We start from the raw sequence: 25,684 nt of genomic DNA, 5'->3' as shown, positions 1-25,684 counted from the left end.
AGATACTGAAGATCTACTGAAGACAACAACGTACATTTCCAGAACATGACAGCATGTGTGATTCAACACATAACCCATTACAAACCGTAAACTGAACGACTGAAGAACAACAGTAAAGATCAATACACAAATCTCATTCAGCTAGTGTTTTTCACTTTCAGACACAGACACACACACACACACACACACACACACACACACACACACACACACACACACACACACACACACACACACACACACACACACACACACACACACACACACACACACACACACACACACACACACACACACACACACACACACACACCAGGAATTTACAGGATAAAAGAGTATTATTTTTACACTGAATTAACAGTGAGGATATCATGAGCTACAGATAGATTTGATACTCAAATTATGAGCAGTATAATGAAAAACAGATTAACTACATATAAAAAATGAAATATAAACACTTATTCACTATCCTTATACAAAATGCACAACTGATGCATAAATGAGAAAATAATACTCACAGAGCATCAGAGGAAGTGAACAGAGCTCCATACTGATCTATTAATGACACACTGTCAAACACACACTCAGTTTTATAGACTCACTTCCTGCTCAAACACAGAAGAAGCCATCCTTATACATCCCTGATTTCAGAACCGAATAAGAGTTTAGAACAAAATAAAGAAACAAAAACTGTATCGTCTTTTTAAAAATATACGAAAGAGTTCCTCATAAAGAGCCTTGAACAAATTTTAAGAAAAGTTTAATTAGGCATGTTCATATGTTATACCAATGGTTTGCAAATCTACATCAGACTGCATGAGAAGTGATTCATTTCAATGCTGAATTGGCCTTATGTAGATCACTTTAAAACAAAACATTATGAATTACAGTCAGACTAGTTAAAATATGTATTGCCAAATGCTGACAGTCTTAGCCTGACAAAAGGGAGGTCTGAAAACAACAGTGTTACCAAGAGTTTCTGGGTGATATTGCAACGCAACGACCACATCCGGTTCTCATCTCTGTAGAAGAGTGTGAGATGTATCGTGACTGGATGGTCAGTGTGAGTGATTTAAAGCCAAACTGCATCATTATCTACAGCTGTCAATCAAACTTCTACTGCGGGTTATAGAAGGTTTATGTGATAATATCAGAGGTGGTCTTTCAATGATGATCTGTGTACGTAATGAAAACTAGGCGTGAGACCCATGACAATAAGTAGGCCTATTCTGACTGTCATTATTTTGGCAGTTGATTACTGTAATAGAGTCTGAATTGGTTAAAGGTGCCATGTGTCAGAATTGAGTTAAAAATATACAAAAAATGAGTTACACGGATCAAAAGAATGAGAAGAAATAAGGGCGATGATGTCATTAAGAAAATTAAATAGTGTTGCAGAGATATCAACCTGAATTAGCATGCTAAATTACTAGCCCCGGCCCGACAGATGTCAAAATACCAGTTGCGGCCATGGGAGGCGGTATGCGGGCAACACCAGCCAAACTGCAATACAAGAATAAGTAGCACGGCTTGTGGGCGTACTTGAACCTGATGTCCATCGTGTGGAAAGTACACCCCACTACTACAGTTCAGTTCAGGGAAGAGAGCGGAAGAATGGCTGAAGCCGGGGTTCTCAAGTTGTATCAAAAGCTTGGAGTGAGATCACATGCGGTTAGGGGAGGAGCCCTAATGGAGCCCCGCCCCGCCCCCATCCATCCCCGCCCCCCAATTTTACTCATTGTTCATAATTAACCAGCACAAATTGAAATGATAACAATTGGTAAATCTGATAAATGACAGAGCAATTCATCACATCAAATATACTCTTTAATGTTATATTTCAAAATTACAAAAAATTACAAAAATATAACAAATTGCTCCAAACAGTTTGGAAAAACAAATATTTTTGCTTTTTCCCTGACATCTTTGAACATTACAAATGCAATGGCAATGATTAATGTATGTTTTGACAGGATATAAAATATTACATATTAATATGTATTATTAATACATGTAGCCTTAATGTAACTAGAAAGACTATTAATGCAGTATAATATAAAATGTTAAATACAATGAAGAAATACATCTTCATTCATTCCCATAACGTTACCCACTAACATTTCCCTTAGTTTCAGATAACGTAAGCTAGCCAAACTGAGCCAAAGGTTCTGGCCTGGTTGCAAAGTAGTTGTAGAGTTTTTGACTGCATCAATAATAATGTAAACGATGGGCTATATATTAAATGTTCAAGCCAAAAATGTTAGACGAGCTTTCTTCCAACTTACCTTCTCCATCACGAAGTGTGTTCGCGCGATGTTGTTGGTTACCTAGTAACGAACGTACGGTGACCACTGATCTATATAGAACGACAGTGACGGTGACTGAGAATGTTCCAGTAGTATGTTCCTGCACAACCGGAGGCTGCACTTTCAGGACCCCAGTTTTAGGACCGCAGTTTCAGGACCCTAGTTTTTTGTGACAGCGCCACCTATCGAACTGGATGATATAGCGGCGGCAGCGGTTTCAGGACCGCAGTTCTAGGATCCAGGTGGTTTAGTTTGTACATAGTATCAAGATCCACCTATTATCTTAAGTCTTGTTAGAAAAAAATTATTATATATATATATATATATATATATGTATATATATATATTAACAAAGAAGATTATGGAATAGAAAAGCTCCTACAGCAGGTGGATTAGAGCAAGTATAGCATCGAGCTGTGACACAATTTAAAATATTAATATTACACTTTTACTAAAAGCTCACTTTAAACCACCATCGAGTATTTGTATCATATTCCGGTCGCGGTTTAAAATGGTTTTAAGTTAAAAAAAAAAGATGTTGAAATATGTTATATAGCATTTTATATGCAGCTAATGGCTACACCTTGCTTAGCAATACTGTAAACATTCTTTATTCATATGAAAATATCGAAAATCACACACAAACCACATATACTCGAAATCGTGCATTTATTAGCTTCTTGTTTCAGGTGAAGAGATGTGTCTTAGCTTTGTTATCACGGAGGTCAGAATGAGGAAGTGTACACAGCAGCGCGTCATGCAGAAGGGCAGGATTATTGTCACGTTCAACCACGTGAGATGATTGACAGCTCTATAACGAATAAGAGAGCGCAGAGAATTGACGCAAATCAGGAAGAGGAGAGATAGATCCATAGGCATATTTCAATGTGTTCGCTGTTTGAGCTTCAGATCGCATAATTTAGTGGAACATGAAAATCATTATTTCTCCAAATATGTGCACCATTGGACTAAGAACCCTGGCGGATGCTGTATATGTGAACACAAATAAACCGGAGAAGACGTGAATGACTGCTTTATGAGTGATGATTTCTATTCAAAATAACGAACGTTACAGATTAATAATTTTGCACTCCTGTCATAAATTAAGAAATGAATGTCACTGCAAACCAGTTTTATCATAAACAGTGGTCAACTATCGAAGCTGGAGTTATAAATATTTCTAATGATGCTCAGTTTGTCCAGATCAAATAAGTAAGAGTGTGATGTTTGAACGAATAATGAATGTTGAACAATAATCTGGGGCCGTCTGTGATCTTTGCCACGAAAGGGGTTAAATGATGAGTGTTTTCGGTGATCCAGTTCGGTAGGTGGCACTGTAACAGAAAACTAGGGTCCTGAAACTGCGGTCCTAAAACTGGGGTCCTGAAACTGCAGCCTCCGGTTGTGCAGGAATACCCATAGATATCCTTCTCAGTAACGAATCCAGTCTGGCCGAGATACGTGCCTGGCGACAGGAAACTTCACTTTGTGTGCCTGCGCCTCCTATACAACTTGGTTGGCATTGCCTCTTCAGCGTGAGAAATACACGTTGTGGCGTGTGAGCGTGTGAACTGGTTGAATTGCGTGTGTCTCACGGCCAATGCGTGAGACTTGAGAACCCTGCTGAAGCCCTAGGCAAGAGACCCTTACAACCACCCGCTGCAGGGAAAAAACGCGCTCGGAATCACAAATAAAATCGGATAAAAAAGGAGCAGAACCAGAGTTAACATTGGCACTGCTTTCCATCGTTGGAGACAACTAATGGAAATGAAAGAAATGAGGTTTGACTCCGAACTTGCAACATTTCTTTTGGATTGGTCAGTAAGATGCTGTTAGTATTTCGCTAGAAGTTTGTTTTATATGTTTCTTTAGTTTTTTCGGGAAGTTATAACATAGAAATGTATCGAAGGCTGTTCGATATAAGTTCTAAAGTTAGCGATGGCTACATTGAAAGGTGTAATGAGAACTAACTTACGTGAGCTATATTATGTTTACTAAATTGCTTTCCTGAGGTAAATCTGACATATTTGTTCTCCAGCTATGTTATTGACCTCTGCACACTGATTAAAAAAATGATTGGTCAGTATTATGTATGAGGAATAATTTTTGGTACTGCTAAGTTGTAGCATACTGCATCTTTCAACAGTGTTCGTGTGTTTTTACTATTAGCTAGTAGAGATGATCGGTTCACGTGCGCTGGGGATCTGTCGTGTAACGTTAACATTTACAAGCGCCAAAACGGCATTTTTTGTTTGAATTGCGTAATAAAATTGACAGAATCGGTGATGGTGAATTCGTGAGAGTTGGCAGCTCTGAATGCTAGCTTGGTCAACAGCGGCGAATGCTGTCTGTCAAAATAATGTAATATGAACATTCACTGGTGAAGGGGAGTAGCTTGAAGATGTAATTTAAAAATCACTTGACATCAACCAACGTACCTCTGGACTCAAAACGTCCTCTATTAGGAGTTGGCTCGGCTTCGGCTACGGCTCTAGGGTCGTTGTGAAGGTAGGGGCGGAGCATAGAGACTATGCCGTTTCTCATTTGTTACTCTAGAGTAGATCAATTCACTTTCTGGAGGTAGACTGCCCCCATCTGGTATGGAATGTGGAGTATGAATTGATTTTTTTTGCGGATATTACACAAGGCACCTTGAAACCCACAGAGCAGCAGTGGAAAACATGTCAACTTACACATTCTGTCGCCAACGGTCAATGTCGCTCGTGTCGCCGGATGTCGCCAGCGCTCCATTGAAATGAATGGGATCATGTCGCTTTGTCGATGCGTGTCGCTGACGGTGTGAACGGGGCTTTAGACGGGTGTGTGTGTGTGTGTGTGTGTGTGAGAGTGTGTGTGTGCTTCAAGCTGCACAAAACAACCTCTGAATGAAACACTCCACAAATCCCTCAGCGAACTTACATACATTAAAGACATTGTCAAAGTGCTAGTTCAAAACCAAGATGACACACTCACTAGTTTACTATTGTTAATACACAAAATAACATGAAATATACACGCAGCCTTGTTCATTACCGGTGCACGCTTTGGATTTGAACGGACGATGCTCAAATAAATTTACACTTGTCGCGTCTTTTAGTCTTCAATTAAAGTTCATTGTCTCTACTCCATGTGTACGTTGTTTTTAATCTACTAAACTATTTTACATCTCCAGTTTTATTCCAAATATGAAAGGAGAAAACACAAGCAAAGGCGTTAGAGGAGCAGACGCAGAACAGAGCTGGTTGAGTCTACGCGGTTCTCATGCTTCGGTTAAATGCGCAGCGGCTCATTGTTGATCACAGTCAGATTGTGAGAGTTCAGATTCATTCAGAAAAATCATGGCAGAAACCGCTCCAGCGTCCGCGACCAAAGCGGCCAAGAAGAAATCAGCCGCCAAAAGCAAGAAAGCAGGTCCAGGCGTCCGCGAGCTGATCGTCAAGGCTGTGTCCGCATCTAAAGAGAGGAGCGGTGTGTCCCTCGCCGCCCTGAAGAAAGCGCTCGCTGCCGGTGGATACGATGTGGAGAAGAACAACTCCCGCGTCAAGACCGCCGTCAAGAGTCTCGTTACTAATGACATACTGGTCCAGACTAAAGGAACCGGCGCCTCGGGCTCCTTCAAGCTCAACAAGAAACAGAGCGAGACCAAGACTAAACCCGCCAAGAAAGCGGCTCCTAAAGCCAAGAAGCCCGCAGCCAAGAAACCCGCTGCCGCTAAGAAGCCCAAAACTGCAGCTGCAAAGAAGCCCGTCGCTAAGAAATCTCCGAAGAAGGTGAAGAAACCCGCCGCTAAAAAGGCAACGAAGAGCCCGAAGAAGACAAAGAAACCAGCGACTCCTAAGAAAACAGCCAAGAGTCCGAAAAAGACAAAGGCTGCAAAACCCAAAACGGCGAAACCTAAAGCCGCCAAGCCTAAAAAGACAGCAGCCAAAAAGAAATAAACTAATTTTTTTACATTTCTTTTGAAATCAAAAAGGCTCTTTTAAGAGCCACACACTAATTCTTTGTAAAGAGCATTATTTTATCGGCCATCTCAATGAAAGTGTCATTGTTACCGCGAGAACAAAATAATGGGCCCTTCATGTTCATGTGCAAATACATTTCGACATTAAACTTGACGATAATGTGAACGTTTTGATTAAATCTGAAGTATCTGCGTAGACGTCATTAGAAATGTTTAGCATTTAACTATAAAACGTCACAGTTTCAAGACCAACTTAATACATTTTAATCAATTATGTTTGTTTTCAACCAGACAGTGATAATGGGCAAGGCAAGTTTATTTTAATAGCAGTTTATTCATAATGGTAATTCCGAGTGCTTTACATAAAAAACAATGAACATTAACTTTTATTATAAATTTTATCTAACTAAAATTAGAAATTAATTAATTAAAACGGTTAAATACATTAAAAGGAAGCTAAGGGGCTGTTGAATTGATGACCTACTGTGTGACGTGACTGAGGTGTCAGTAGTTGAAAGGGGGTTAAGTTTGGAGGGAAGCTCACTGATTGGCTCGATGATGTATTCAGACTCCAGCCAGTAAGAGACTAGGGAGCTTTCATTTAAAAGTCAGAACACTGCTGTTCGAAATATCACTGTTACTCCCTTAATAAAGAATCAACAACTGTAGGCCGCAATGAGTGGAAGAGGCAAAACCGGGGGAAAGGCTCGTGCTAAGGCCAAGACTCGCTCTTCCAGGGCGGGACTGCAGTTCCCCGTCGGCCGTGTTCACAGGCTTCTCCGCAAAGGCAACTATGCCCAGCGCGTCGGTGCCGGAGCTCCGGTGTATTTGGCCGCTGTGCTCGAGTATCTGACCGCTGAGATCCTGGAGTTGGCTGGAAACGCCGCTCGGGACAACAAAAAGACCCGTATCATCCCTCGACACCTGCAGCTGGCGGTGCGCAACGACGAGGAGTTGAACAAGCTTCTGGGTGGCGTGACCATCGCTCAGGGTGGTGTGTTGCCCAACATTCAGGCCGTGCTGCTGCCCAAGAAGACCGAGAAGCCCGCGAAGGGCAAATAAACGGACGGAAGCTTCTCTTCAAACCAAAGGCTCTTTTAAGAGCCACACAATTTCTCTAAGAAAGAGTTATTTCATTCGTCCGATTTAGTATGATAAACAAAAACAAGAATGCCAATGAATTCGCGGTTTTGTACTTTAAATACAATGCTGTCTTATATGTAGTCAAATGTATATATTTAAATTAAATGTCAGAGATTCCATTCATAAATGTTTTTCAATGACGCTTGTTAACTTCTGACTAGCAATGCATGTCCTTAGATACTTTTAATGAGTAACATGTTTTATTATCTATAGGATTTAATGAATGTATTATGAAAGTGCTTTTTACAGTTTTACTAACATAGCTAAACATATATAAACCTATATTGATATAAATTACAATGAAATGAAACATAATGTGGTTAAGTATATGTACTTATCTCAGTTTTTACTATTAGTACCACAAGTCCAACTCTACACTCAATAATATTTTAAAAATCAATCACGGTTTTGCTCAAAGACTGGTTTTGCCGTACAAATTTATACCCGATTTCGCCTATTCTATTTTCATGAATACAAAGAGAAACAAAGGATGTTTGGGCGGGAACCACAAACTGTCGTCTCTTCTTTGAAAACAGGAGACGCACAGCCATTGGCCAACAGTAATTTATAGACGCTGGGCAATAACCAATCAAATGCCTCTGAAGCAAAGCCACCCAATGAGCGCATGGCAGCCATAGGCTTAAAAGAGCTGTGTTTTAGTGAACTATTCATTCGTTCATTCTGTTTACAGCAGCAACTGGGATCATTTGATACAATGGCGAGAACCAAGCAGACCGCTCGTAAGTCCACCGGAGGAAAAGCCCCGAGGAAACAGCTGGCCACTAAAGCCGCCCGTAAGAGCGCACCCGCTACCGGTGGCGTTAAGAAGCCTCATCGCTACAGGCCCGGTACCGTGGCGCTGAGAGAGATTCGCCGTTATCAGAAATCCACTGAACTGCTGATTCGCAAACTGCCCTTCCAGCGTCTGGTGAGAGAAATCGCTCAAGACTTCAAGACGGATCTGCGCTTCCAGAGCTCGGCTGTCATGGCCCTGCAGGAGGCGAGCGAGGCTTATTTGGTGGGTCTGTTTGAGGACACCAACTTGTGCGCCATCCACGCCAAGAGAGTCACCATCATGCCCAAAGACATCCAGCTGGCCCGCCGCATCCGCGGAGAGCGCGCTTAAATCCACAGCAGTCACAAACCCCAAAGGCTCTTTTAAGAGCCACCTATATGTCTCTAAAAAAGAGGTTTCCTTTTAATAGTTTTCTATATTTTTTTATTTGCATTTTAGCCAGTGAATGCTTTTGATACTGCTGCTGAAGTAAAACTATTTATCAGAATTAAACGCGCCTTAAGTAACCAATTCAATTTGAGTCTCTTTTGTGATGTTCAAGATTGCATCAAGTAGTTTTTTAAATTCTTAACCAGGGTAGAAAGCGGAAATCGATTCCAAAATAGTATGCATAACACTAATCACAGTATTTGCTAGAAGTGTTCAGTACACATTTTATTTTACCTACATATTCAACACTATCAAATCACACTTTTCTTTGTCCATTTGACTATTATAATTATATAACAGCAGACAAACAAAATTTAAAGAGAACGTATAAAGGTTAAGAGCCCAACTAAGCAAACACTTATCGCCATAACGGTTGCTTACAATTTGTTATTTTCTTCAATGATTCTGCTTGTTAACATCAGGTGTCTTCAATAATGCTCAAACATCACTAAATTATTCACTTAATTATCTCATTAACTTTAACACTCTTGAGTGTTAATTTAACACTGGAGTTTGTGCTGTAGAGTAAATGCCGCTCCATCTGAAAGCAGGTGAAGGCGATTTACTTATAATCAAGGAACCGGCTTTACTGACGAGATGCGCATAACAATATCGTGCGATATATCGCCCAGCCCTAATGCTTAATCTAATAAAAATGCTTTGATCCAATGAATAAATTCAATTTAATGTCCCGCTGCCAATTTATATTGGATCCATGTAAAAAAAATGGATTCAACCATACATATAAACTACAATGTTTACTTTAAATGAAAAAACTAATAATGTTAAGCTATTTCAACGAGAAAATACGCATTAAACGAACAACAGCAATGTTCAGAAACATAACAGCAATTATGTTTCAGTGTACATAATCAATTACTGACCTGATCAATGGACAATATATTTGTTGTAAAGATTTTTGACTAGCTCCCCATTCCATTCGTGCAAACATCTTAATAAATTGTTAGATTTAAACATATTTTTTATTTTTATTTTTTTAATTTTTCTAACAGAATCTGTATTTGTGTCTTGAAAGTTAACCTGGAATCCATCCATATCCCTAAATATCTTATAACTCCTATAACTTGTTTGAGTACCTTACTGTGTTCTTGGAGTAACATTTAATGAAAAAAAGTGTAATAATTGGAGTAATAATTAGCAACATTTTAATAATAATATCTAATATTTTATAGGAATATTGATGTATAATTTATTTCCATATTCAATTTTTGTGTCTCCCAAAATTCCTGATAAACATGATTTAAGTCCTGATGTCCTCTACAGTGGACATGAATGAAATCAATGTCCTGTTCTGTAACAGAAAATCATTTTTTTATTTGAAACCCCACAACGGTTTCCTGAGATGTTGCTTTATGAAATACAATTTGAAAAGTAGTCCGATTTAAATGATAATTTATCATCATATTTTCATAATAGTGCTACATTTGATGATTAAATTAATGTTAGACATTTTTAAAGACCAAGGAGAAGTTGTTTTATGGTGAAACCACGAAACATTTGGTATCTCTGAAAAGCCCTGAATGTGCTCTTTACAGGACATCCAGGTGTGACATGTGACATGTATGATGTCAGAGAATTTCACTAAATTAAAATGTCCACTACAGTGGACAAAAGTCTATTCCTGGTCCCAGGAGGACATCCCGATCACTTCCCTCCATTAATGCTCCAATCACAGTCCAGCGCTGTCAACAGCCCGATCCTCCACTCGGAGAGTAGCGTGTTGGGTGACGTTTACTAGAACCGCCCATGCATCTGGTTTCAACTAGGTCCGCTAGCCGACTATAAACCTCTGTTCTCCACTATCTTTGTGGTCTTCTGAATTGAAGTATATCTGTTATCATGTCTGGGAGAGGAAAAGGCGGCAAAGGACTCGGGAAAGGAGGCGCAAAGCGTCATCGAAAGGTACTTCGTGATAATATCCAGGGAATCACTAAACCCGCTATTCGCCGTCTTGCTCGACGTGGCGGCGTCAAGCGTATTTCTGGGCTTATCTATGAAGAGACGCGCGGTGTGTTGAAGGTGTTTCTGGAGAACGTCATTCGTGATGCTGTGACTTACACTGAACACGCCAAGAGAAAGACCGTCACCGCCATGGATGTTGTGTACGCGCTGAAGCGACAGGGACGCACACTGTACGGGTTCGGCGGCTAACCGATTAACGTAAAAAAAAAAAAATCCAACGGTTCTTTTAAGAGCCACCCATATTTTCTCGTAAAGAAATTTCCAAGTGGTGAAAGTTAAGTGTTATCTTACCGAGATTAACGTTACCGTAGTTCTTTAGATGTTTACATTCAGTAATACAACTTTCAAAATTTCACAGAGGTCATGATATGGTATTTAAATATTCTAATGAATGAGGTATTTATATAGCCTGTTAATATGAACTAGTGTACCCCCTAAAGCGCTTTACAATGTATCAGGGGATCTCTCAACCACCACCACCACAGTTAGCATCCACTTGGAGCCACAGTGCTCGCAGCTATAGGTGGAGGGAGTGAGAGCCAATTCAATGGATGGGGATTGTTAAGAGGCCATTGGTAAAGGGCCAATGGATGGGATTTGGCACCAGGACTCGGGGGACTCACTAACGTTACTCTTTACGAGAAGTGCCTTGGGGTTCTTGATGATTAACGTTACAGGGAGTCAGAATCTCGGTTTAATGTGTTATCTGAAGGATACCGTTAATATGCGAAGGCTATGAAATAAACGGGGGCAATTTGATCTCCTGTGTTTATGAATTATGTATTAAATTAATGTTATTCAATTTAATTAAACAACTGAAATTATCAATATTTTATACTGCATTGCATTCCGAAAAATGCGGGAAAATTTAACAAAGAAACATGAAAGAATGGGGGATGGTAGAAAGACATGAGGCGATGGGCGGATCAATATTTTAAAGCCTGCGATTGGCTGTTCTACAACTAAAGGGACTTTTAATGTCGCCAATGAAATCACTCTATGGGTTGGTCCAGGAAAACTAGCAATCAGAGAAGCTCGTACTCCCTTTTGAAATTAGCATAGAGCAGTGGATAAAATCCGCCTAAAGTACCACAGCTTTAGTGTTCTAGAATATCTCTGCGTGCCTTGTAGCATCATGCCTGAACCAGCGAAGTCCGCACCCAAGAAGGGCTCGAAGAAGGCCGTCACTAAAACCGCCGGCAAGGGCGGAAAGAAGCGCAGAAAGTCCAGGAAGGAGAGCTACGCGATCTACGTGTACAAAGTCCTGAAGCAGGTTCATCCCGACACCGGGATCTCCTCCAAGGCGATGGGAATCATGAACTCTTTCGTCAACGACATCTTCGAGCGCATCGCCGGTGAAGCGTCTCGTCTCGCTCACTACAACAAGCGCTCCACCATCACATCGAGAGAGATCCAGACCGCCGTGCGTCTGCTGCTGCCCGGAGAGCTGGCCAAACACGCCGTGTCTGAGGGCACAAAGGCTGTGACCAAATACACCAGCTCAAAGTAGAGCGAGCTCCGCTAAACACAACACAAAGGCTCTTTTAAGAGCCAGCCACAATGTCTTTAAAAAAGAGCTTTAGTTTTTCCTTCATCTTTGGTTTAATAGTTTAATAGAAAAAAATAAGCTTTATCGTCGGATAATTTGCTGCCTTTGATCAAAAAACGACTGTGATTAGTTATTAACCTAAACGTTTTAGCTCCATTAGGTTTTTTCATTAATAGAAGATTGTTAAAACGCTCAGTGAAACCTTTTAGGTAAGTAGATTATGTGTGTGTATTTTTTTTTTAAAATATATTACATATTACTCCCCTGTAAGCTGACTTCTGCTGATGAAACCGTAAACTATGCAGTAAAATGTGATCTAATTCTGACTCCCGGTATTTATTCATAATATCTGGTTCTGGGTCTTTGACTGTAAATTCCCTTACTACAGGTCCTTCTCAAAAAATTAGCATTTTGGGATAAAGTTCATTATTTTCCATAATGTAATGATAAAAATTAAACCTTCATATATTTTAGATTCATTGCACACCAACTGAAATATTTTAGGTCTTTTTATTGTTTTAATACTGATGATTTTGGCATACAGCTCATGAAAACCCAAAATACCCACAGTCAGCTGCTGGTGTTGGTCTACTGTGTTTTATCAAGGGCAGGGTCAATGCAGCTAGCTATCAGGAGATTTTGGAGCACTTCATGCTTCCATCTGCTGAAAAGCTTTATGGAGATGAAGATTTCGTTTTTCAGCACGACCTGGCACCTGCTCACAGTGCCAAAACCACTGGTAAATGGTTTACTGACCATGGTATTACTGTGCTCAATTGGCCTGCCAACTCTCCTGACCTGAACCCCATAGAGAATCTGTGGGATATTGTGAAGAGAAAGTTGAGAGACGCAAGACCCAACACTCTGGATGAGCTTAAGGCCGCTATCGAAGCATCCTGGGCCTCCATAACACCTCAGCAGTGCCACAGGCTGATTGCCTCCATGCCACGCTGCATTGAAGCAGTCATTTCTGCAAAAGGATTCCCGACCAAGTATTGAGTGCATAACTGAACATAATTATTTGAAGGTTGACTTTTTAAATTTTTTAAATTAAAAACACTTCCTTTATTGGTCGGATGAAATATGCTAATTTTTTTAGATCGGAATTTGGGGTTTTCATGAGCTCTATGCCAAAATCATCAGTATTAAAACAATAAAAGATCTGAAATATTTCAGTTGGTGTGCAATGAATCTAAAATACATGAAAGTTTAATTTTTATCATTACATTATGGAAAATAATGAACTTTATCACAAAATGCTAATTTTTTGAGAAGGACCTGTATATATATATATTCGTTTTTTGTTTTTCACAAATCTAAAGCACATTGCTGTATTTTTACTTGGAGACCGGCAAAATAAAACTAAAAAGGGCACTGGAGCTTATATTGTTTTTTTTTTAACATTTGCAAAATAATAAATGTTATGCAGTAGCTACTGAAGGAGTTTGAGAGCCCTTTTTCAAACTGTTCATATTTGTGGACGATCCTAATCGGTTTTGACTGAGATTAATAACAGGAATGTGACAGATCTAGGTAGCTGCTCACAAATATTTGTGGTGGAATGGGATCCAGACATGCAAGCAATGACTGTCAAAGATAAAATTTGAATGAGGAATAACAAATTAATAATAATAATAAAAAATAATTATTGAGACAAATTAAAATATCAAGTAAGTTAATAAAATCCAAAGTATTGTATCATAACAGATGAATATTATGATGATTGGAGTATAGAGAAAGAATGTTAAAAGAAGATATTTGCAGAATGACAGGAGAGGTATAAGAGCAATGAATATATGCAGGAAACTTACATCCTTTTAAACCTATTGCTTTGATCTAATAAGAAAAGGTCAAAAGACTTATACATTATGCCAAAGTTGGTGTAATGGCTAGGTCAGAGTAACTGGTCAAATGTCAAAGACTGATGATGGAAAATACACCCACTTAGTCTTACAGCACAGAAGAGATACCAAATATCTTACAATTGGACATAATCAAACAAGAGCATATACAATATTTATGATATATGATTAAAGAACTCAACATGTAAATGAATACAAATATATAGAGAATAATTAATAAAATAAATAATATGAATAAACACATCATAAACATTGACCATTTTGGATACACCAGTTTGGAAAATGTCACTGTTGTTTTGTTTGATTAAAGATATTCCATCTGAAATGAGCATCATAAATAAAGGGTACTGGAGGCATTTTTATTATTAATTAGTACTATTCTTTTTGAATAAAAAGTCAACCAATTGTGTCATTTTATCGAAACAATGTCAGTGAAGATCTGTTAGCTTGAAATAACTGTGGAGTATCGCACATTCAATACATATTCAATATATCAGATAGTGGCGTCTGTCTCAGCTTTTACTGACAATCTAGTTTGAAATAATCATGTTTGTAAGTAGAAACATATGTGCTAAAATTGCATCACTTTGTCAGTGGAAATAAAATATAATACAATATAATTTCTTATATTGATATAGGCCTGTTATAAAACTTTACACTGCTAACTTACATCACATTAGCCTACTCATTACTCACTTATATCACACTAATATTACACTGCTCCCTTATATCACACTTCTATTGGACTGCATGCTCACTTATATCACATACTCATTACATAACTCACTTATATTAAACTGCTCACTCATATCACATTATTCCCTTATATTACACTGCTCACTTTCGGGATGGTCAACGTTGCCACACATTTGAACGACAGTTACGTTGTCACAACGCTGAGGTAAGGAAGAAGTGCCACATCTAGTCCGTCTGAATGATTATGTGACATTTTGTGGCCTGTCCGAATTAGCCTTGAGATGCAAATGTGAGAGTGAAGACTCAAGCTATGCAGGCATTTTTTGTAGACTGGTTGATTTAGCGTTGCTAGACAAAGTGTTTGAGGAGCACTTGAAAATTGCCACAGTCTTCAAGGGTACATCAAAGACTGTGCAAAATGAGCTTTTGGATTGCATGCTATCAATCATCAGGAAGCATAATGGAATAGGTGAAGTCAGTTAGATTTGTAGCCATCAATTTCCCACCAATCGCTGCAAACGTTAAGGTTACATATGATGCCGAAAACACGTTAGTGCTAACCCATAGAGATTTGTATGTAAGTCTTGTCGGGAACACTCCAGCGATTCTCAGTCTCGGCCAGAGGGAATTTACCCAAAAAGGAGCGGTACTCCAGAGTATGTGATATCCAGAGGCGTGATATCCGTGATATACTATATATCCAGAGGCAAAACAAACAGTGTAAAGATAATCAATTATTCAATTAATTTAATCTATAAACCAGTTCTGCAGAAAAGGATGTCATCGTCCAGCTCAGTTTAGTTCTCATACAGCAGTGTCAGATCAATAATATTATTAAATATGAATTGTCGCAACTAAGCAAGCCAGAAAAAAACAACTAAAAAATACTTTAGAAACCAGGCTCAGTTGGGGGGCCAGATCTCCTCTGGCCAACAAATGAACACGGTGTCATTATGATTCAGGCAGCATTACAGATCAGAGTTCAGGTCAGTAACATTCAAATACAATATTCCTCCAGGGCCGCGTTGTGAAAAAGCAGCGTAAGTCTAAGTTGATTGAAGAACAATTGCCGGCAATGGGCTTTACGGCCAACATATGGCTTATGATGCATTTGGGAAACGCCGCCCAGTTCCTTTTGCTGGAAGATCGGATTCATCATGCCGGGCTGGCCATTAGGTTTGTGCAGAGGACCTGTCTGGTTCTTGTGTCTCTGCTGAGGATCGGTGGCGGTGGCTGTCATGTCGACGAGGACTTCACAGGAGATCTTACTCTTCACGGTCTCTGCTGACATTCAGGGTTGCGTTGTGGTCGTGTGTAGGTGCAGGTCCACCATCTGAATCTGGATATGGACTGGATCGGGCTGACTATGCTAACCTCAGGATAAGGTTTAGACAGACAGACTAATATTACTGTAGATGCCATTTTCTTACAATGTAACAAGTACATCAGGTGTTATAGGAAGTGTTCCCGGTTCCGGTTGACCTATATGCCGCCTAACAAATATTTAACAATTGAACAATATAAAGTAATAATTTGCTCATTGTATGCCAGGTTAAAAGATTTTATTTGTTCTAGATTTAAGCTGAGAGTATATCTGCTTCCAAAACAAGGCTAGGAAGAGGGTTCGGGTGCTAAATAGGAAAAAGGATCTACCGCCTGCAGTTGATTTTGATATAGTCATTATCAACTGGCCACAATTTTAAGAACGCAACAGAAGGACTATAAGGACTATAATGTGTTAAGACCTCGTTCAAGTACTGAGGAGATAAACCATTTAGTGATCTGAAAGTAATTAGCAAGATTTTAAAATGTTATGTAATTTTAGGGAGCCAGTTGCAGTCTTGACAGTACGACAGAACGTACTTGACAGTCATACTTCCTGGTTCTGGTAAGAACTCTAGCGGCTGCGTTTTGGACCAGCTGGCATTTGTTTATTGAGCACACAGGACAACCACCCATAGAGCATTACAATAATCTAGCCTTGAGGTCATGAATGCATGAACTAACTTTTCCGCATTTGTCATTGAGAGCTTATGTCGTAATTTATATATATTTTTAAGATGGAAAATGCACTTTTACAGATGCTAGAAACGTGGCTTTCAAATGAAAGAATGGTATCAAAGAGCACACTCAGGTTCCTAACCGACTACGAAGACTTGACAGAGCAGCCGTGTTAGACACTATTCTACTGTAGGTTATTAGTCAAGAACAAAGACAAATAATTATCTCAAAATAATAGGATTGGAAAGTATAATTTAAAAATCACATATTGCTTGAGTAATTTTATTTTATTACAAAGTTTTTTTTTCTCCTTCCCATTGATGCTTCAAATTCCAATCCAAAGTCCAACCGCCATAAATCAGACTAGAAAAAGAAGATTATAAGGAGTAAACATTCAAAGACCCAGAACCAGATATGAAGAATGAAGACCCGGAGTCAGAATTATAAAAAAATTAAAGAAAAGTTTTACTGACGATAGTTTGCAGTTTCAACAGCAGAAGTCAGCTTCAAGACTCTCACAGGAGTTCGTAGGCCACCCCGCTTACGGTTACAAAGATCATAGCAGTTATACCATTTCCAAGGTCTAAGCTACGTCATTGCTTACAGGATGAATGATTCTCATTGGCTATGAGATAAACACAGTAATTTTCCACACATATACAGATAGACTGAAGCATATTTCCATCGATTATGCAGCTGAAGTTAGGCACGTCATGACCTTCCAGGTCACAGATTTGAGTTGCTGTGTGCCAGCATGTCCAGAACAACAACTCAGTCAATCTCCAATAATGCCAGTGGTTCCTTAACCTGTAACCAAGGCGACTAACACACACACACACCGACACAGAGCTTTATCCAAGGTTGGATTTGGCCAGGCTCTAACTATAAACAGGAGAGTCCTCTCAAAACATCAAGATAATGCGTTCTTTCCCTCAAGGATAGCTAAACTTTAGTCTAACTGGAAAGTAAGGCTTTAACAAAGAAATGGTGCCTTAAACTATTGTCTTCAATGACCCCTATATGTTTTAACACATTGAAGACCTTTCTCAAACACAAAACAAGTCCCCATTTCATTTCTGGAAGCCGGGCTAAATAAGCTAGCACTGTTCCTGCAATTCAGATATCAAATACAGACATTAAAGAATACATGAAAAGAACATTTCAGTAATCACACTGCTTACTTTTATAACAAAGTAAAATCTCACAAGCCTAGAGAAGTCATTCAACTAATTTAATATTTAGAAGGAAAAAATATTGATTAATACCTTGATTATAATTACTCATTACATATACAATGAAGCAGCAGTGGATTCCAATCCACCCTCTTCACTGTTAAGACTGAATGAGATGACAGAAACCATTGAAATATTGAACAGATGATAAGAGAACATGGATTCCTAAATAGTAATTTAGGCCTAATGGTGTGGATTTTGACTCACAGTAAATATGTGCAAAACATTGCTGAACTGAAGTGGGGAAACAACAATTTAAACAACCTCCAAATTACATTAGCAACAATAAAGACTGCAGGTCAAAGACTGCCCTCTGTTCAGAGTTAGAGAGTGGCCCTTAAAAGAGAAAGAAATACAGTGTGGCTTTCATATAGTAGATTTTGTACAGCAGGTTGATCATTTAAAGGCTTATTTGGGTATCAATATAAAGTCGCTTCATAGGGTTTCACCAAAGATTTCTGTCGTCACTTACTCGCCCAAATGTTGTTCCAGACCACAATGGCTTTCTTTCTTCTGTGGAACATTAAAGATAATAATTTTGTCCATACACTGAAAGTCAGCGGGTCACTAAACTACTTACTATCAAAATATCTTGTGTTCTGAAAAAAATAGTCCCTTTACTAATCAAGGCAAATGACACAGACACAATAAAACAAAGTGAATATTTTTTTACAGCATTTAATAATCTTGATTAATGTTACATATTTTTTATCAGTCCCTGATGTTTTCAAATTGGAAAAGCCCCTGAATTTAGGCATAAGAGGCGGAATAAACTTCCACAAAACTGAGGCCTGCAGCAAAACAACATCTTTAAATTGTTTTAACATTATTAAATGCGTTCTGTTATAGTGTGAGCAAGTCCGAGTGGAGACCCAGATGCAGTGGTTCGGCTGAAACTGTAACAAACAGGACGAGATCAGCCTAAAAACCTGTAAAACCAACACTAATCAATTATCCTCATCATTTCAGTTCACATCATCATTTAAAAAAAGAAAAACAATCTGTCTAAATAAAAATATCAAACATAATGGCCCATTGTACATACATGACTATGTTGTGAATTAGCATACGTATAGTGTGGTTAAAAGGAAATTATGACCTGTGCTCTTTCTTTGCTGAGAATTTTTTTTCTCATCATTTCTATTCACATGGTTCCATATAAGAGAAGAATGGCGAATCAGGTGACAGAAATACTACAATTAAAATGTGCATTTCGTGATAAGATGTTGGCCTCATCAACGATGTGTTTAACGTGTTTAATGAGATAAAAATGGATACTCTGCTGACCGAAGATGATCGAGGGCCAGACGGAGACTCCTCCGGATGATGCTTGTGTGCTTCAAGATGCCGAAAACAACAGCTATATGAAAGCCTCTTAACGCTCATTACTGATGCTAATTTCATTAAAGTCTCTTTCAGACTGTTTGTTGAGCATACATAGGACGTGTTCAGGCTTTTATCACATTTTCCATTAAAACTATCCATCATATTTGCACGCTGCTTTTCCCCACGGCTATTGCTCGCCTTGGATTTGGTCTGACCAAGGCAAAAGTAACGCTTCCTCTTCGCGTTTTTTAGTCTCTAATGAAAGCCCAGAACCTCTGCTTGGTGTTCACTTAGATTTGACGGTGACAGACTATTTAACAGCTCCAGATTTGTCTCAAATGTAAGAGAAGAAAACACAAGCGTCAGCGAGCAGCAGACACCGAGCGGGGCAGGTTGAGTCTACGAGGTTCTCATGTGTTATTTAATACCGCAGCTCCGCTCGAGCGCCCTTATTCAATGCTGAAACCAGACAGCGTTTGAAGGACTATAGATCATAGAGAGAGAAAGAAATGGCTGAAACCGCCCCAGCCCCCGCTGCTGCAACCCCGGCGAAAGCACCCAAGAAGAAGTCCGCTGTGAAAGCCAAGAAAGCAGGTCCAGGCGTCGGCGAGCTCATAGTTAAGGCTGTGTCCGCATCCAAGGAAAGGAGCGGTGTGTCCCTCGCCGCCCTTAAGAAAGCGCTCGCTGCCGGTGGATACGATGTGGAGAAGAACAACTCCCGCGTCAAGATCGCCATCAAAAGCCTGGTGACTAAAGGTACCCTGGTCCAGGTCAAAGGAACCGGCGCCTCCGGCTCCTTCAAACTCAACAAGCAGCAAGCTGAGACCAAGAAGAAACCAGCCAAGAAAGCGGCTCCTAAAGCCAAGAAACCCGCAGCCAAGAAACCCGCAGCCGCTAAGAAGCCCAAAACTGCTGCTGCAAAGAAGCCCGTCGCTAAGAAATCACCGAAGAAGGTGAAGAAACCCGCCGCTAAAAAGGCAACGAAAAGCCCCAAGAAGACAAAGAAACCTGCGACTCCTAAGAAAGCAGCCAAGAGTCCGAAAAAGGCAAAGGCAGCCAAACCCAAATCAGCGAAACCTAAAGCTGCCAAGCCAAAAAAGGCAGCTCCCAAAAAGAAATAAACATGTAGTTTGTTCCTCAACGGCTCTTTTAAGAGCCAACCACTTACTCTTGAGTAAAGAGCAAAACTCATGTATTTGAATGATTTGTAAATTCTGGAATCAAATAGCCAAGGTGTGACTTTCTCGTGCAACCAAACAAGTCACCAAGTTTATGTGAAACTCAAGTAAACCATTCTGATTGATACGAAATTGATTGAAAATGGCCAAAAAGTTTATGAGAGTTCAAACAGTGATCACAGTCCAAATAGGATGTTGTGTAACAGTACAGAATACACAAAATATTATGCTTGAGAAATTTGGCAATACAAACACCGCATAAAATAATGACATTAATCAAATTATATTACATTTAGAATAACAATACTTTACAGTATCAGATCTGGTCAATATGAACAGAATATAGTCTGAGAAGTGTGTAGCACTTCTGGTAGGAACAGCGGATAATATTTTTTTTTTACTTAATTGAATTTTCTTTCAAACATTTCAGTGATTTCATCTCTTCATTGTTAGTCAAATACTTGATATCATTCCCGCCAAAAAGGGGGTTGGGCTTTGAAGGGAAGTTCAGTGATTGGTTTGAAACTTTTCGCAGTCTAAACCAATGAGCGACTGGCACTCTCTTTTAAATACAGTATGTGGACGTACTACTGAACTTCTTATCTGTTAACTTTTTCACAGTAGTCTGTTGTGGTAACTAGTTTTAAAAAAAATGAGTGGAAGAGGTAAAACCGGCGGAAAGGCACGTGCTAAGGCCAAGACTCGCTCTTCCAGGGCGGGACTGCAGTTCCCCGTCGGCCGTGTTCACAGGCTGCTCCGCAAAGGCAACTATGCCCAGCGCGTCGGTGCCGGAGCTCCGGTGTATTTGGCCGCTGTGCTCGAGTATCTGACCGCTGAGATCCTGGAGTTGGCTGGAAACGCCGCTCGGGACAACAAGAAGACCCGTATCATCCCTCGACATCTGCAGCTGGCGGTGCGCAACGACGAAGAGTTGAACAAGCTTCTGGGCGGCGTGACCATCGCTCAGGGTGGTGTGTTGCCCAACATTCAGGCCGTGCTGCTGCCAAAGAAGACCGAGAAGCCCGCGAAGGGAAAGTAAACAGAGGGAAACTTCGCTTCAAACCAAAGGCTCTTTTAAGAGCCACACAATTTCTCTTTGAGAGTGATTTCATTCATTCGTTCTTTATTTAAATTACTATTAAAAACCGCTGCCGGAATGGATTGACTGTTATTGTACTATAAAATGCTGACATAAAAAATGGGCCACAGGTCAGAGTTTTAATTTAAAGTATGACTGGAAATACACATGGCCCACAATTTTTTGTAACCAATGTATTTTTAACTAGTCTCGCTACACTTTGTTAGGATTTAATGTGTATTATTAAAATTAATGGTTATATTGGCATTGTCAAAATATTTAAACCAATTTATTGATGTACAGTGTTATGCACACCCATAATGTTTCCCCCCCCCCCCCCCCCCCTATAGCACATTTATAAAAGCTACTTAAATGTCCTAATTGAGCTAAGGCTTAATCTGAGACTTGCACCAATGCTACATTTTTCTAAAGGTCATAATCATTTGGTAACATAAGTATTCATTACTTCAACAAGCTCATTGTTTCTGCTTTAAATTATTACATTGTTTAAATTAATACATTTTTAGCTAACTGATGAACATGTCTGAAAACATTACCTCTGATAACAATCACATTCAATTTTAATGTGGACTCATGTATTTTCAGTAAAGCTTTGGAACGATGTGTATTGTGAAAAGCACTATACAATTAAATGTGAATTGAATGTTAGTCATTAACTATATAAACATTTTGATGATATCTGTATCTATGTGTAGACCAGTGACCTCTGAAACTACACTGATAAAGACCGACTTTAATTTATTGCTATGCTCGAAACCAGACAGTAGAGTGAAAAAAGGTTATTTAGCATGCTTTACATAGTCATGAAATATACATACTAAAAAACAAATATAAAAATTATGAAAATTAAGAAAATGGAGAAATGAATGACGTAGTCAAAACTTTAAAGAAATATATTAAAAGTAGCAAACACTATTGAGAATAGTAGAAAGGGGGTTGGGTTTGGAGGGAAGCTCATTGATTGGCTCGATGATGTGTTCAGACACCAGCCAATAGGAGATTAGCGAGCTTACATTTAAAACGCATAACACAGCTATTGTAAGTGTTACCTTTGGTAAAGATTAACAACCATAAACTACAATGAGTGGAAGAGGCAAAACCGGGGGAAAAGCTCGCGCTAAGGCCAAGAGTCGCTCTTCCAGGGCGGGACTGCAGTTCCCCGTCGGCCGTGTTCACAGGCTTCTCCGCAAAGGCAACTATGCCCAGCGCGTCGGTGCCGGAGCTCCGGTGTATTTGGCCGCTGTGCTCGAGTATCTGACCGCTGAGATCCTGGAGTTGGCTGGAAACGCTGCTCGGGACAACAAGAAGACCCGCATCATCCCTCGACACCTGCAGTTGGCGGTGCGCAACGACGAGGAGTTGAACAAGCTTCTGGGTGGCGTGACCATCGCTCAGGGTGGTGTGTTGCCCAACATTCAGGCCGTGCTGCTGCCCAAGAAGACCGAGAAGCCCGCGAAGGGCAAATAAACTGACAGAAGCTTCTCTTCAAACCAAAGGCTCTTTTAAGAGCCACCCAATTTCTCTAAGAAAGAGTGATTTCATTTGTTAGATTTTTTTTCTTTCAAAAGTTGGTTTGATAAAAATAAAAAATTGCTTACGAATTTCCAGTAAATTGAGTTCTTGTACTATATACAATGCTGACTAAGAAAACTAACGCTCTTTTTAAATGTCTTGATATTCTAGTCAAGTCACCTTTATTTATATAGCTCTTTTTACAATACAGATTGTTTCAAAGCAGCTTAACCGAGATAACAGGAACTTCTGTACTTCTACTTTAAGTAGTTGTTAAAATCTGTAATTTTGCTTTGTTAAGTACGTTTTGTTTGAAGTGTTGTACTTCGCTACATTTGAAATCATATCCGTTACTGAGTAAAAAATAATACTAGGGAGAAAAAAAATCGGAGACCCAGATGAAGCTGAAAGCGAAGTGCCCTTGAATTATGAAGCGAATTATGGCCAGTATGGAAAAACTTTGGATGTAGGAAAAAGTGTGGTTGTCCTCGAGGATATATATCCAATTTGTCACGTAAAACACACAAAATGATGGATGGATAAATACATGGAAAGTAGAACTGTCCAATAATTCCAATCGCGACATGGTGTGTGAATATTTAAGCGCAAAAATACTGCTATGTAAATATATAACCTGCTTGTTCTGCGTTTCTGTGTGAATCGGTGTGAATGAGCTGCTCCGCTTGGTCTAAGTTACTACATAGGCTACTCAAGTGCTGTTTTCAGCGTCTCACAAACAATTTGAGGACATGAATACATGAACATTTCCAGAGCTGCTCTGAGAGAAAGCCTATTGAGCATTTTCACCATTTTATTTGAGAAAAACCATTGTCAAATACACTTTGAAACAGGTCTTCACTACAACCCGTCAAAATAAAAGTTTGGTTTAACTAGGAGAAATTATGACAGAAATGTATTACTATTGTAGGCATACTATAGAACATACTCAAAATAATAATAATAATAACAACAACAACAATAATAATACAATTTATTTAAACATTATTTAAGGAATACATTTTTTGTCCATTGTTTAATTTAGTAAATCTGTTTTTGCAGCTCTTCCCCAAAAAATAAAAGGACACAATTTTAAATTTTCATTTGATTACCACCGTTTTTGATAATATATTTGGATTAAATCATAAAAAGAAACATTCCTTTTCTGAATAAAATACATATCAAAGGACTATATTATTCTTAAACATTTTAATAAATTATTGATGTTAAAAATAGGGTTGTTAATCAAATTCATTATCAATTATTGAATTTAATTGATTCGTTTTATTGAAATTTGAATAAACAAAACAAACAAATGGTTTCAAGTTTGTTATAATAAAAGCATTCGTTCAACCCCCAAAAAATGTTTTCTTTAATTTAATTGTCATTTTAACTGATGATAATAACAATAACCATAATTTAATAATACCGTTTATTTATTTAATTATTGATTAATACTGTAAACTGTGATATTTTCGGAGACGTTATCATACTGTGAAAACTTCATAACATTACAACCCTACACGGGAGAGCCGCCCACCCCACCCCGCTGTTAAAAAAGTAACTCAGTAACTTTTACTTGAGTAGATTTTAAATGAGCTACTTTTTACTTTTACTTGAGTAGATTTTAAATGAGCTACTTTTTACTTTTACTTGAGTAGATTTTTAAACCGGTAATTTTACTTGTACTTAAGTAAAATTTCATTGAAGTAGTACTACTTTTACTTGAGTAGAATATTTTATTACTCTTTCCACCTCTGTCCCCAACTAAGCAAGCCAAAGGCGACAGTGGCAAGGAACCAAAACTCCATCAGTGACAGAGAGAAAAACATTGGGAGAACTCTGGCTCGTCCGGGGGCCAGTCCTCCTTTGGCCAACAAACGAACAGATTATGATTCAGGCAGAATTATAGGTCAGAAGTCAGATGGAATCAGAACTTTCACAATATTTATCCAGTTCATCTGGTTGGGGGTCGGAGTAATCACACCAGTATGGAGACGAGTTTGTTGAGATGTCCATGAGACCTTCACAGTGTTGATGAGGCTGGCACTTCAGGGATGTGTTGTCGTCGTGTCCATGCGATGGTCCTTCATCAGATCTGTGATGGTCCTTTATTAGATCTGGATATGTCCTGGATCCGGCGGTTTGCGGTAAACCTCTAGATAAACAGAGACTAATATTACCGTAGACACCAACCTTCTTATGATGTACCAAGTACATAAGGATTTATGGGAAGAGTTCCCGGTTCCGGCTGATCTAAACTATGCAGCCTAACATTGAATTATAGAAGTCTATAATGTCTTATGTGTATGCTAAGACAAAGAGATGTGTTTTTAGTCTAGATTCGAACTGACACACTGTGCTTGCTTCCCGGACAATGTTAGGAAGATTGCTCCATTCATAATTTCATTAAAAAAAATGTTTTCAATGACTTATTTTTTTATTTAAATCTGACTAAAAATAGAATGTCCCTAGAGAATTTTAATGAGTAATATGTTTTGTTATCCAGTCCAACGACACCATTTGTAAGTATTTAATAAATGTACTATGAAAGTACATGTAGTTTTATTAGCATGGCTAGATATGTTTAAATTGATGTATTGATATCAATACA

At 39.0% G+C, this 25,684-nt stretch overlaps 8 protein-coding genes across 8 annotated transcripts; all 8 read left to right on the top strand.

Moving 5' to 3' along the window:
• Positions 1-5,630: 5,630 nt before the first annotated feature.
• On the top strand, positions 5,631-6,244 carry LOC143736475 (histone H1). The gene has a single exon (XM_077227179.1). It carries the CDS (start codon positions 5,645-5,647, stop codon positions 6,242-6,244), a length of 600 nt encoding a protein of 199 aa, XP_077083294.1. The 5' UTR covers positions 5,631-5,644.
• A 676-nt stretch (positions 6,245-6,920) lies between these two features.
• LOC143736483 (histone H2A-like) lies at positions 6,921-7,379 on the top strand. Its single transcript, XM_077227188.1, has one exon. The coding sequence runs from the start codon at positions 6,943-6,945 to the stop codon at positions 7,327-7,329; it is 387 nt and encodes a 128-aa protein (XP_077083303.1). The 5' UTR covers positions 6,921-6,942; the 3' UTR covers positions 7,330-7,379.
• Positions 7,380-8,110: 731 nt separating this feature from the next.
• LOC143736476 (histone H3) lies at positions 8,111-8,544 on the top strand. Its single transcript, XM_077227180.1, has one exon. It carries the CDS (start codon positions 8,126-8,128, stop codon positions 8,534-8,536), a length of 411 nt encoding a protein of 136 aa, XP_077083295.1. The 5' UTR covers positions 8,111-8,125; the 3' UTR covers positions 8,537-8,544.
• Positions 8,545-10,495: 1,951 nt separating this feature from the next.
• Positions 10,496-10,807, top strand: LOC143736439 (histone H4). The gene has a single exon (XM_077227136.1). The coding sequence runs from the start codon at positions 10,496-10,498 to the stop codon at positions 10,805-10,807; it is 312 nt and encodes a 103-aa protein (XP_077083251.1).
• Positions 10,808-11,750: 943 nt separating this feature from the next.
• On the top strand, positions 11,751-12,151 carry LOC143736487 (histone H2B-like). Its single transcript, XM_077227193.1, has one exon. It carries the CDS (start codon positions 11,754-11,756, stop codon positions 12,126-12,128), a length of 375 nt encoding a protein of 124 aa, XP_077083308.1. The 5' UTR covers positions 11,751-11,753; the 3' UTR covers positions 12,129-12,151.
• A 7,634-nt stretch (positions 12,152-19,785) lies between these two features.
• LOC143736474 (histone H1-like) lies at positions 19,786-20,458 on the top strand. The gene has a single exon (XM_077227178.1). The coding sequence runs from the start codon at positions 19,794-19,796 to the stop codon at positions 20,403-20,405; it is 612 nt and encodes a 203-aa protein (XP_077083293.1). The 5' UTR covers positions 19,786-19,793; the 3' UTR covers positions 20,406-20,458.
• Positions 20,459-21,110: 652 nt separating this feature from the next.
• On the top strand, positions 21,111-21,501 carry LOC143736486 (histone H2A-like). Its single transcript, XM_077227192.1, has one exon. The coding sequence runs from the start codon at positions 21,115-21,117 to the stop codon at positions 21,499-21,501; it is 387 nt and encodes a 128-aa protein (XP_077083307.1). The 5' UTR covers positions 21,111-21,114.
• Positions 21,502-22,632: 1,131 nt separating this feature from the next.
• On the top strand, positions 22,633-23,080 carry LOC143736482 (histone H2A-like). Its single transcript, XM_077227187.1, has one exon. It carries the CDS (start codon positions 22,642-22,644, stop codon positions 23,026-23,028), a length of 387 nt encoding a protein of 128 aa, XP_077083302.1. The 5' UTR covers positions 22,633-22,641; the 3' UTR covers positions 23,029-23,080.
• The last annotated feature ends 2,604 nt before the right edge of the window (positions 23,081-25,684 follow it).

This window comes from Siphateles boraxobius, unplaced genomic scaffold (assembly GCF_051911475.1).
Source record: "Siphateles boraxobius isolate OS27281-9 unplaced genomic scaffold, OSU_SipBor_1 130, whole genome shotgun sequence".
NCBI classification, from domain to species: Eukaryota; Metazoa; Chordata; class Actinopteri; order Cypriniformes; family Leuciscidae; genus Siphateles; species Siphateles boraxobius.
The sequence above is the reverse complement of the archived record's forward strand: the minus strand, read 5'-3'. Positions and strand labels throughout refer to the sequence as shown.

Bases quoted from the DNA above. Each gene is read 5' to 3' on its own strand.
- LOC143736487 (XM_077227193.1), top strand. From the start codon at position 11,754: ATGCCTGAACCAGCGAAGTCCGCACCCAAGAAGGGCTCGAAGAAGGCC.
- LOC143736483 (XM_077227188.1), top strand. From the start codon at position 6,943: ATGAGTGGAAGAGGCAAAACCGGGGGAAAGGCTCGTGCTAAGGCCAAG.
- LOC143736476 (XM_077227180.1), top strand. From the start codon at position 8,126: ATGGCGAGAACCAAGCAGACCGCTCGTAAGTCCACCGGAGGAAAAGCC.
- LOC143736439 (XM_077227136.1), top strand. From the start codon at position 10,496: ATGTCTGGGAGAGGAAAAGGCGGCAAAGGACTCGGGAAAGGAGGCGCA.
- LOC143736482 (XM_077227187.1), top strand. From the start codon at position 22,642: ATGAGTGGAAGAGGCAAAACCGGGGGAAAAGCTCGCGCTAAGGCCAAG.
- LOC143736474 (XM_077227178.1), top strand. From the start codon at position 19,794: ATGGCTGAAACCGCCCCAGCCCCCGCTGCTGCAACCCCGGCGAAAGCA.
- LOC143736475 (XM_077227179.1), top strand. From the start codon at position 5,645: ATGGCAGAAACCGCTCCAGCGTCCGCGACCAAAGCGGCCAAGAAGAAA.
- LOC143736486 (XM_077227192.1), top strand. From the start codon at position 21,115: ATGAGTGGAAGAGGTAAAACCGGCGGAAAGGCACGTGCTAAGGCCAAG.